At 44.1% G+C, this 12,359-nt stretch overlaps 1 protein-coding gene across 1 annotated transcript in view; it reads right to left on the bottom strand.

Annotated features, from left to right (window-relative positions):
• Positions 1 to 12,359, bottom strand: part of LOC306980865 (glucosidase 2 subunit beta-like) — a 167,944-nt gene that overhangs the window by 57,281 nt on the left and 98,304 nt on the right. The window contains exons 11-12 of the mRNA XM_079580398.1: positions 4,463 to 4,532; positions 2,346 to 2,435 (exon numbers count right to left, since the gene is read on the bottom strand). Coding sequence (XP_079436524.1) covers positions 2,346 to 2,435; positions 4,463 to 4,532 — 160 coding nt within the window. The remainder of the gene's footprint in view (positions 1 to 2,345; positions 2,436 to 4,462; positions 4,533 to 12,359) is intronic.

Genomic DNA, 12,359 nt, shown 5'->3' with positions numbered 1-12,359 from the left:
CCGTAGTGCTCAGGATTACAGTCATCGTTATTGGCTTTGGCGCCCGGTCGTTTTCACACGTTTCCAGCCGTAAGCTTTTAAAGTTGGCATAACAAAAGGTTGATTGGATCCAATTTTCATTTTTAACGTTTGAAAAATGGTGATGTTCTTTTTTGTGTTGCAATGTTTAAAAATATTCCCGATTCGGTAACACTTAAGATTACAGCCCGCGAGTTCCATGTGTAAGTACAGGGAACAAGAAAGTAATTACACATGTAGGTACAGGTACGCATTAAAGTTTAAAACAAAGGTGTACAACAAGTATCGAGGTGTACTTAGTGTAACAAAGGCTTCTGTGTAGTTTCTCCAGTTCAGCTTTACCCAAATCTAAAAGCTTCTTGAAAAAAGTAAGAAAATGGTAAATGGTCTCAACTTATATAGCGCTTTTCCACCTACATTAGGCACTCAAAGCGCTTTACATTAAGGATCCACTCACCCATTCACACTCTCATTCATACACCAGTGTACACAGACACTGGGGGCAATGTGGGTGAAGTGTCTTGCCCAAGGACACAATGACAGTGTGCACTTCCAGGAGGTGGGATTCGAACCCCCGACCTTCTGATCCACACAAGACTCAAGACGCAATGAACATGTGACAAAAATGTGACGAAGACACGACAAAAAAGTGGCAAAAAATGCAACAAAAAGTGGCATAAATGCAACAAAAAACAACTAAAATGTCACAAAAAAGGGACAAAAATGCAACAAAAATGACTAAAATTTGACAAAAATGTGACAAAAAACTATTAAAAAAAAAACTCAAAACGTGACGACAACACGGCAACAACGCAGGGAAAAATATCAATTTATATCAGTTTTGTAGGTCTTAGCTTTCAAATGAGGCGTTACACTGGCCTATAGGCTAAAAACCTTTAGAAGCTTTTAGATTTGGGTTAAGCTAAACAGGAGAAAAAGCGCTTGGTTGAGGCGAGCGGTTAAGATTTGCAAACATTTCATCAAACCGAGGAAAGAGAATTGGACAAAACTGGGAACTTTTGAGCAACAAAAAAAAAAAGCTAATTCAGCCAAAACTTCAGCGGAATATGTTTTACTCCATAGTTTTTGTATGAACTTATATGGTAAAAGTTGTTAATAACATCATCATTTTCAGAGACATTTTTGATTTAATGCCAGTTTGAATCCAATTTAATGCTTAATGACATTTATGTTTAGTAACAGAATATCACAAAATCTCTACGCACATAAGCTGAAGCTTCATGTTAACACTATTTTCATACAGGAGTTTGTAGAATAGCCTCAATGTCATTCTGTCTTTTTTATTTTGCTCAAAAATCTTCTCACCACTCGAAATGAACGGGAAAAACAGCCGTGAATGCACAGAAGCCGGTCCTGGTCTGATTTTTAGCACATTAGCACTTACCAAACGAATGTAGATCAATAACATACACAGTGTTATGGTGAGAAATTGCTTGTTTGTGATTCAAGTGACTCGCTGGGCGTACAAAACTGACCAAAGCAAGCCTTCTCCACATCTGTCAGTTGTTTTTTTTTTACATTCCTAGTCAGCGAACATAAAAAGCCTTTCACAGCCAATGTGTGATGTGTGATAAAGTTATGTAACGTGGACTTCAGTGGGAAAAAAATGGTAACTGGCTTATGAAGGATATCGCAACTTTCTCCCCCACATTGCAAGCGTCTCCTCAAAAGGCTAACTAAGCAAACAAAAACCACTCGGCGGCACGAGGGCGCGGGGAAAACCACGGAATCCAAGGTTGTCAGAGAAATATATATTTGCCGAGCAGATCGCAGTGAAGATTTCAGATAATTTTCTTTAAAACTGCAACCACCCACAGGCTTCAGAAGCTCCAGCTGGCACGCCGTCCTGAGGAGAACAGATTCTACCGCAGCAGGGGCCATAGGGATGAGCATGAGAGAGAGTAAAAGAAGCCCATTCTGTTGATTAAATTTAGTTGATTTAGCTGTTTGGCTTCTCTGGGGTGGTTTCGGCTCACAAATTATCAGCTTTAAACGCTAGATCTTAACCGAGATGCCCAGCATTCATCACATATAGCGATTGTTTTGAAAAGGAAAAAAAAAAAACATGGACTCCAGGCTAGAAAAACGTTGTGTAATGCATATTCAAAACCATCATTTGAGCCACCTGCAGTGTACATGTATTGCAAAAGTAATTGCCTTCCATCAGTTTGTCTTATTGAGAGTAAACAATGCAATCAGGTGTAAGGGATTGATGATGAGAATGTCAATACGAAGTTGTTGTTTTTTCTTCTCTCGTCTCCTTTTTATTTCGTTCGAAAAACAAAAGCGGAAATGGCAGGACTTACTCGTAAACTTGGAGCTGATAACACTGACTGTTCAAGAAGAGGAACTCCCAGTCCGTGCCGTAGTCGAGCGCCAGTTTCTTCTGGAGTTCACTGCAGATAAAAAAAAAAAAAAAATCAAATCAATTTGAATCAACATACTGCGACATATGGTTTATTTTACACAACCCATGACACATTGCACCTAAAAAAAAATCTAGTACAATGTAATATGCTTTGTAACAGTCTGTAATAACTTATGGGTTGCATACATCTTAGCAAATGCCCATATATGGTCATGTTCGAAGCTGCCAGAGGGGGGAAACAAAGGAAAAAAATAGACTTCCTCCCATTCCTCCACCATTACTTGAACAAATGCTGAATTATTAATATGTTTTTCTACTAAATAAAGATGCAGAGATATAGAGAAGAGCAAAGTGGTTGAACAGCCCATAAATACTTAAAAAACTGACAATGCTAACAAGGAAGCTTCATTAGCTGCATGCTACATATGCTAACGTTAGCAACAAGTGGCATTTTTCGCTTCTCCTGAACAATTTGCTGTAAGCACATTACATTATACTAAATTTGGCAGGTAGAATGTAGTGTAAGGGTAGTGTAAAATAAATTGTTAACCGACGTACACACACAACCATGTTACTCTTTAGCCTCTCTTCTCTAGATTTAGCATGTTTGCTGGAAGCACCTCTGCAGCACTTTGAAGACATTCATTTTATATCATCTCAAATCCTAACACACATCTTAAGTTATACTACAAATACTGAGGCTAAGGTCTCCAAAAGTCGTTATAAAAGCCTGAATAAAGTGTAATATAGGGTCTTTAAGCAGCATTTGTGATTGAAATGAAATAAAACCCAACTCTTCAGAACCACAAAACTTGTAATGGATTCTACTCCCACCTCCCTCCCAAGTCCCTTCCAGATGCTTAATAAGTTTGCGAAGTGACCGAAGTGTGCTGACTCTGTAGCTTTATGCTCCTTCCAGTCACTGACTCCATGGACAGTGTGTTGATGAGGCGGCCCTTAAAAGCCCATTTCTATGCAGTGTCTACAATTATGGGCTTTGGCTGGGGCTGCATTCCTTCACTAATCGCATATAAGGGAAGTGAGCCCTATCTCTTAACGGTACACAGGCTTCCATTTCCATATTCATAGCCCTGAACCACTAATGGGGTTAACTAATGTTTGGGAGCAGCCCAGTTTGATAAGGTAAGGCTTAGAGGAGACGGGAAACATTGTGGGTCTATTAGCTGTGTGCGTCTAAGTAGGGCAAAGGTCATGATTCAAACAAAGGCACTTAAAAGAAAGAAAACACTCTAATTGCATGCTTTGAGGGTTTAAGGAAGAAGCATAGATAAAATACATATCTTGAAGGAAATCATAATAATATTGAGTCATTTGACCAGAGGAGACCAAAACTAGTTAGAAGGACATGGAGAACTAGAGCGACTCATGTTACGCTAGCTTTGTTGCCTCCTTTCTCCTCGTGCTACCGTTTGTTTAGGGGAAAAATCTTGACCTTTTGGTAATTGCCATCTTGGCGCTTGGTTCTGTTCTCTCCCTACTGTAATGAACAGTTTGCATGCCTGAGGGCCACACAAGCTACTTATCTGCCATTGCCGGCTGGCTGGGAGCACAACGAAAACATGTGAAGGCAAAACATTGGCCAGCCTAAGGCTTTTGTTTGACTGTACACAGTAGCATTCATTAAAAACTATAAAACACAACGCTTCTCGGTAAAATGGCTCATTTAAAGTCATTCTTTTTCAATTATAGGAAATAATTACAATGTTTGCTGCATTGCTTCACTTCTCTTTTCTCCTTAAAAGGTAGCAAAGAGAGTTGGATTATTCATGCCAAGCCAAATCTTTTGTCAACGTGAGCTGGAATGGGCCTAGCTCGGTAGGCAGCCAATAGCGTTTGTTTTTCTTCATTAAAATTAGCCCTAGGTACCGCGCGGTGCAAATCCATTACTGTGCAGCTTTCCTGCTCTATTTTAAGGCCCTGGTTACATACACTGCCACCCTGCTCACAATAGTCGAGCACACACATAAATCATCCTACTGTATGTTGATGATTTAGCCATAATTCATTGAAGCTCTATTTAGCAGCCTTTGTTACCTTATTTCTGCGCTGACTCGCTCATAGGACTCCTCTGCCTTCTTCAGATTGGTCGCCCACCACTCGGCGGCTAGACAAAAACAAAAGGTCAGACGAATTAACAATGTGGACTTGTAGCGTCTGAGCAGCTGCATGTTAGCAAACACAAGCTTCTTGATACACAGTGTTACACGCAGGAGCTGGAGTGATGAAAGAAGCAAAGTATAAACAGGGAAAAAAAAGTGTTATTCCAGGTGCGCCAAAGTTGCCCCAAGACTCACACGCTCATTAGCTGCTTCACACTGACAACTGTGTTAGCCGAATGTGGGAAAAAATAAAGTTCTGACCACAGCGGTAAGTGTTAGCGCTGGAGTCGCGCAGGTGGATATCAGAGACTGGACATCTGATGCTAAAGGGGGAGGGGAGAAAAAAAGTTGTCATCTTCTTCAAGGGCTTTTGACAGTGACAAAAATGTAATGGAACTGTGAGTCCGAGTCAACATGACAGACAGGCGCTGGAGAAGTGTCTGCACCTGTCACCGCATCGGCTCTGCAAAGCGGCAAAAAGCGGGAATTCACACTGGAACAGACATAACAACAAACACTGCAGCAGAGCAGTGGATTAGGCCTGGACAATGCAGTAAACAACAAAGGCTGATGACACCCATAACAGTAAAGCCGCAGTTTCCGTATCAATGTTTCTAGATGTAAGAACATAGTCACTCAAGTCACTCGCGCATCTTTGAGTAATCTTTGGATCTTCACTAGCGGATCTTCTTAGCTGTTTTAGATTGATATTGTATTTTCTAACCATCAAAAGTGTAATTTTATTGTGCCCATGGAGAAATTTGTCCTGGGAATGTGACCCATCCTTCAAAGCCACTGGGGCAACCAGTCTCCAGATCTTTAGCCAGGCTGCGCTCCTTGCTTTGGAAATGAGCCTATACACCATGGTATATATTATTATGCAAATTGTATTCCAGTACCATAGAGGTAGAAAAAAAGGGCTCTTTGAATCACTGACTTCAATCTCAGACAGCTGTGATGATTAGTTGTTAGGTAAGTCCAGTTGAGGGAAAAACTACTGAAAAAGGACGTTCACTATTATCAAGCAGACCACCATTTTCAAGCTAAAAGGGAAAGAAACGCTCTTTCTGTTGATGAAACTGTTAAGAGATTTGATTCAGAGCACACACGGGCACAATGAGGACGGTTTCTGCCAGACAAATACATCAGATTAATAGCACAGCAGCTACAAAGCAGCAAACAGGTATTTGAAGCTTCTGGTGCCTCTGGAGACACGTGAACATCAAGGTGCAGAACCCTCCAGAGGCTTTCAGTTGTGCATAAACCCCTAAAATGTCAGTGATTCAAAGAGCCCTGAGACACAATACCATCCACGAGTTTCATTGATTTTTTTTTTCTTTTTTTTTAAACATAGTGTACTGTGCATGTTTTGGGTTGTCGGAGCAACCAGAGAAATCACAACCAGACAGGTGGAGAACATCCAAACTCCACACAGAAATGCAGACATGGTCATCATTACTCTCCCACATATTGTTAGTTGTTCAGTAAAAAGCATCTTGGTTGCCAACAGTTGGATTGGAATTCACCAATAAATAAGAGAGGTGTTGCACTAGTCAGCCATAATAACAATAGTATCTTGATGTGGCGTGAGGTGTACAATTACAAGGGATATGTAAGTCACAGCGAAAACCTAAGCACACAAAATCCTCATTAGCTGAATTATCTTCCAGTTTCGCCATGTTCACATGTCACCAATGTTTTGTAGGATATAGGAAGAACAATGACAATGAACTGTCTGGAACAAGCATGTGTGTGTGTGGGGAAAAAAGTATAATCATAGCCACATTTGAAGAGACACTACAATTGTACATGTTAAGTGAAGCGTGAGGACTACAGGCACTTTCGTGGCGGGATTACACATGAAACTGTGAGAGGAGATGGCAGAAAATACCGAGAGAAGCGCGCCTGAAAGGACTCCAATTTAATTGTCTTGCGCCGACGGACCTGGGGATTTTCAGGGGCGTGTGGAAGCGAACAGGTTTGTCTCATGTCGTCGAGGAAAAAGCTCTCTTTTCTCTCTCTCTCCCTCGCCGTCAAGGAAATACGGTATGTGTGTGAAAGATGCCACGGATCTGGCTGGAATACCAATTAACGTGCCCCTCGCGTGTGGTCGCAGCTGGTTGCCCACATAGATACCCCCAGCGCGAATTCCCCCCCGACACTTCCCGTTTTCGCCGGACGTCGCGCAGATGTGGCACGTCCGAAAGGCAAGCTGTGATTTTCCATTTAGCGTCGGGCTATTTCTGGAAAAGAGCGGGAAAGAAGTGTCGCCAAAACATCCAACAGCCCTTCAAACTTCCCAGAGACGATCACACCCACCAGAACGCTCGCCAATCAAAGCGGGGGCTGGAGGGAAGACAGCGACTCCCAAGCGGCTTTGACTTTTGACCCCCGATGCAGCCGCTGTGCATGGAGGTAGAAAGGAAGACATGGGGGAGCGGTGAGGCGTGCGGAAGTACAGTCGAGTTAGGGAACACAGGGAGGGGAATAAGCGCACCAAAGCACCGGCAGCAACTGTATCCGAGTACTGCATACCCTGCCGACCCTCGAATGAGTGCAGGCATTATGCTAGAGACCACGCGGTCAATGTATGTCACGGCTTTACCATCAGCGCACGCATGGGTTTGCTTATATGGCTAATTAGCGACATAGGTTTTTCTCAACATAATGGCAGCCTTTGACAACCTAATGGCTTGGCGCTGGCTTCTATTAAAAAATCTCAGCGGTCGGGAGTGTGGAGAAAGAAAAAGTAGGACAAATGACTTCATGACATTTGCAGCCGGAAGAGCACTGTACCTCGCTTTTAGCACCAGACGGCTACCAAGAGGACAGTTAAATCATCGAGGCCCTTGGACCAAAAATAGCCGAGGTGAGGCGCGGAGCTGTATAGTAACGGAGCAACTGCCGGCAGGAAAGTCTCTGGTGCATATAAGGGGCCCGGGCTGCACTGTTTACGCGCACAAACGGATCGATACAAAGAGGCCATTTTTTTTCCACACCTCCGAGAAAAGACGAAAAGAAAGCCCTCCATGTCGTGTGCTACTTAAGAAAACAAAGGCAATTCGCAGAGGCCACCCTTGAACCGTCTTATTCACACCTTTAGATAGGCAGTGTGGGAGGGCTGACTGTAAAAATGGAGCTATACGAACAATATATCCAGGTAGTGTTGCAGGTTGAGATCTTTTGTGTCGTTGTAACGTGCGTCTTTACTTTCCTCGGTTTGCAGAGGGCTGAAATATAGAGACGTGCATCTGGATGTTTAATGTTTTGCGGCTGTATTTTACGTACGGTTTGCCTTATGTTATACTTATTGGATATTGCATTGCAAAAAACAGGTCCTTCATCTCTTAAAGGGACCCACAGAGTTTTTTTCCTCCCCCTACATGTTAGAGCCATGTCCTAATGTGTAGAATGAGCCCAGATCTGTTCACCACAACTGCCTCTAAAATCCTGCACTGTCACTCAAAAAGGTGTTCATTCGGGTCCGAAGTGCCGTCATACACGAGGTTAATATAGAAGGTGCAGTTACATGTATGACCTGAGATGGCAGTAGTGAGTATGAAATGGCAAACTTGCATCTCGCCCCTTTAAAGGAACAGGCCACTGTTATTCCATACTGAGATATGTTCTTACCTGAGCTTAGACGAGTTGATGTGTATCTGTCTGGTCTTTGTGTGTGCCCTCAGTCACCTTTGGACGCAAAATGATCAAAGATGTTGTTAGCATTCGGCCTCTCCCAATGTATTCCTATAGCTCCAACTGGGGTGAAGTTGGAAGCTACCACGCTCTTCCACGGGCACGCACACAGACCAGACAGGTAAGTATCAACTCGTCTAAGCTCAGGCAAGAACACATCACAGTATGGAAAAACGGTGGCCTGTTCCTGTTAAAATCAATTTACTAAAAGCTAAATTAACATTTTCATCAACAGGGATCTTTGTCCGAAAAATTGTCACTGAAAAATATCACGGCATGCATATTTAAGCATAAACGCAGTGTGTATATTGAATATATGATGACACCAACGGTGCTGAAAAGCTCCAAGGTCTCGAATTTTCAAACCTTTCGAAACTATTATCGCTATTATCAGACTCCAAAAGACAGCAATGTGTAGGCAGGCAACTGTGCTAAAACCACCAGAGGTGTGATTTAAACAAAACCTCCAGGCAAAAAGTGATAGAACTTTTTAAAACACCATCAGACCGGTGACTTTATTGACTTATTATTGCATTGTTCACAGTAAATTATTTCCGGTAGTCGTCCACCGATGCTGGGATCATTTTTTCCTCACGCATTTGCAGCGAGCTAAAATATAGGCTGCTTTCCCTGTAATGAAATGTTTACTGCAGGCTGTAATGTAATGTACCCGCCACTGTATTCAACGCTGTCAACACATGCAGTGACGGCATTAATAGCCACGCACTGATACCAAACACACCTGCCGCAAGGGCCAATGGCGGCTCCATATGGAAATGAATGCGAGTTGGGTTTGAGAGTCACTGCAGTGTTGCCTTGAAATAAAAAAATAAAAAAAAAAAGATTAAAATGGCGGAGAATGAGGGTTACGTTGCGTTTTTCTATGCTTCCATTCACGTTTCAAGTGTCGGATGCTGGGAGTTGAGAGGAGGTCAATCCCCCCCCCTGTATATAGTGTTTGTGTGGAGTGTCTCACTGTATTAGCGCTGAGTGAATAACAGTAGCTGGCAGAAATAGCATCATGTTTTGCCCTATCTGTGCGAGTCCCAGCCACTGCCACTGACTCAGTATTTTTTTTTTTTCCCTTTCTTTTCTGCATTCATTCTCCTACACTCTCGACACAACGCAGGCTTTTATCCACGGCGGCTGAAGGACTGAAATTAAGAATGGCTCCGGTGACTGCGGCGCCGCTGCTGTGGTAACAATATTATATAAGTCAAGGCTCAGCGAGGATGTGTACCACGCACGCAGGCCGCAGCACACTGGCCTGGATTCAGACAGAGCCCTTTCTCCCAGTCAAAGGAGAGGAATACAATTGTTGATCTCCAAAACGAAGTGTGTCAGTCAAAGCAGATGTTATGCAATTTGAAGAAAAGCATTACCAAACTGTTCAGGTCATGTGATCAGGGTATTATACCGTCCTTTTGTATATTTTTCATAGAGAAAAAAACTGAGCTTGATAACTTTGGCAAAGCTATCCATCCATTTTCTTCCGCTTTATCCGGGGCCGGGTCGCGGGGGCAGCAGTCTCAGCAGGGATGCCCAGACTTCCCGATCCACGCACACCTCCTCCAGATGTTCTGGGGGGTCCCCGAGGCGACACCGGGCCAGCTCGGAGACATAGTCCCACCAGCATGTCCTGGGTCTTCCATGAGGCCTCCTCCCAATAGGACATGCCTGGAACACCTCCCGAGGGAGGCGACCAGGAGGCATCCGAAACAGATGTCCTAGCCACCTCAGCTGGCTCCTTTCGACGTGAAGGAGCAGCGAGTCTACTCCGAGCTCCTCCCGGGTAACTGAGCTCCTCACCCGATCTCGAAGGGTGGGCCCAGCCACCCTACGAAGGAAACTCAATTCGATCGCTTTTCGCGATCTTGTCCTTTCGGTCATTACCCAAATCTCATGACCATAGGTGAGGGTGGGAACGTAGATCAATCGGTAAATCGAGAGCTTTGCCCCCGACTCAGCTCCCTCTTCACCACGACAGACCGATACAGCGACCGCATCACTGCTGACGCCGTACCGATCCGTCTGTCGATCTCCCGCTCCATCCGTCCCTCACTCGTGAACAAGACCCCGAGATACTTGAACTCCTCCACTTGAGGCAAGGACTCCCCACCGACCTGAAGAGGGGAAGCCACCTTTTTCCGGTGGCAAAGCTACTTTTAATTTATGTCTGTACATTCAACTTTTCTTTCAGTCCACCCAACTGCCCAAAGCACGGGAACTCAAAGTGCGGTTGGTCCTAAGGCTTTGCTTTGTTTGCAAACCTCAGAGAATTCACATGTTACTGCAAGCTAGATTTTTATAACCTCAATATACCTTCAATTGCAGGGTGATAAAAAGATGCATTAAGCTTCCAAGCCTAATAAAAGTGTGGTTTCTTGGTTAAAACCTCCCCTAAATGCGCCCAATTTAATATCGCATTGCATTGACGACTGGTCTGTGGCCCTCCATGGCGTAAACACTTTGATATGCAGCCTTCGATGGAAAGGGCTTGGACAAAGGATCCTTTCTGATGACCTAGTAGGAAGTAATGATATAGTAAAATTAATTCAATTGCCACGTACAGTCAAAAAAATAATAATTATAATTATAATAAAAGACACATGTTTTTGACGTTCAAATGCACCATAAGCCTCTTGTTGCCCTAACTTCTTTACACCCCCCCCCCACAAACGCTCGGCTCGTTTTGATGTGTCAACACCAGATAATGGCATCCCTTTAGTTAATTGAATTTGTGACAACGTGCTGGAAAAGTCAACAGTCCGGATGTGCGCCCGGTACCCGCCCCGCGCATAATGACTCTTCCCCAATTTGAACAGGCGAGAGGGCCCAATGAACAGAATAAACATCCGTCTGCGCGCCGCGGAGTTTCGCGCTGCAACAACTGGGTGCTGCGTATGAATATGTATGATGTAACAAACGCTAGGAGCTGACCTACTTCTCTGTCTCCTCTGCTCATGACTTGGTCCCCCTTCTGGGTAACGCTGTCATCTCGCAACATACTGTAATAGCGGGAAGCACGCGACTCCCATGCACAAATCAACACGCTCCGACTCGGGACTTTTGAGATTTATTTATCTATTTTGCGAGGGATGAGCAGCGCCGCGTGCTGCGGGGAGGAGCAGATAGGTGCTTGCTCATTATAATGGGCTAATCACTCATGGCGGCTTTGCTAATGCTAGCTCTGACAAGTTTCGCATGCTAATCTGCATAAGTCATGTTGAGGCAATGACTAAGCCGCGTCTCGTGCAAGGGTTTAGGATCTTGTTAAAAAAAAAAGTTTAGGGGCCTTTGTCGACAGATGTTGTGATATTAAGGTGTGCTCTTGTTGACTGTTTAGGTAAAATGACAAAAGAAGCTGAACTGAGAAGTGGCTTAATGTGAACCAATAGTATGAAATTCACTGTGGAGAAAAGACAGGTAATAAAGGTTCAGTCAAAATTGCTGAATAATTGAAAGTACAGTCCACAGGCCAATAGGGCACACTTGTATTGCAAGATTAGAGTAGCTGCCTTCAACAGGGACCTCTGCCAGTAAAGCGCTAAATATGCCAGACTGCCATTATTGATTTAGTGCATTAGCAATGCTGCCTGTGACGTGAATGTAAGGAGATGGCTGCATGACGGACAAGGCTGAGCAGACAAAGGAGAGCCGTCTCGACAGAACTGGGGCTGCACACTGGAGAGCCCTCGTCTGCAGCAGCTCGTAAAATATCTTCATCTGGAATCAGCTTGGTACGGCGCCAAAGCCCCGCCAGCCTCAGGAGCATGAGCAGAGGAAGAAAAAAAAGAAAAAAACTATTTCAGATTGACATAAGAGAGTTGAAGCTGGCAAACAGTCAAGCCCGCCTTCAAAACCTTTCATAAGTGAAAACAGGCTAATTTGGTGTATCACTCCGGCGGTTGCAATCCAATACATTCCACCCGTGGCTATCGGAGCGCTCGCACAAAGGGCAGGAGCGGAGCGATCCGTGCAGCCCCTCAGCGGCTCGCGAGGCATAACGCATGAGCGGCTCTTTGTGCGCCTAAAAGAGACACCTTTTCTCTCCCCGCCTCGCACTCAAGGTGAGAGCAATTATGTTTCAAGGACGCCTCGCTCCCTTCAGGTCAGGGGGTCTAAGTAATGGCAGA

The sequence above is a fragment of the Gobius niger genome (genome assembly GCF_951799975.1).
Source record: "Gobius niger genome assembly, chromosome: 21".
NCBI classification, from domain to species: domain Eukaryota; kingdom Metazoa; phylum Chordata; class Actinopteri; order Gobiiformes; family Gobiidae; genus Gobius; species Gobius niger.
Note: the sequence above shows the minus strand (reverse complement) of the source record. Positions and strands in the feature narration are given on the sequence as shown.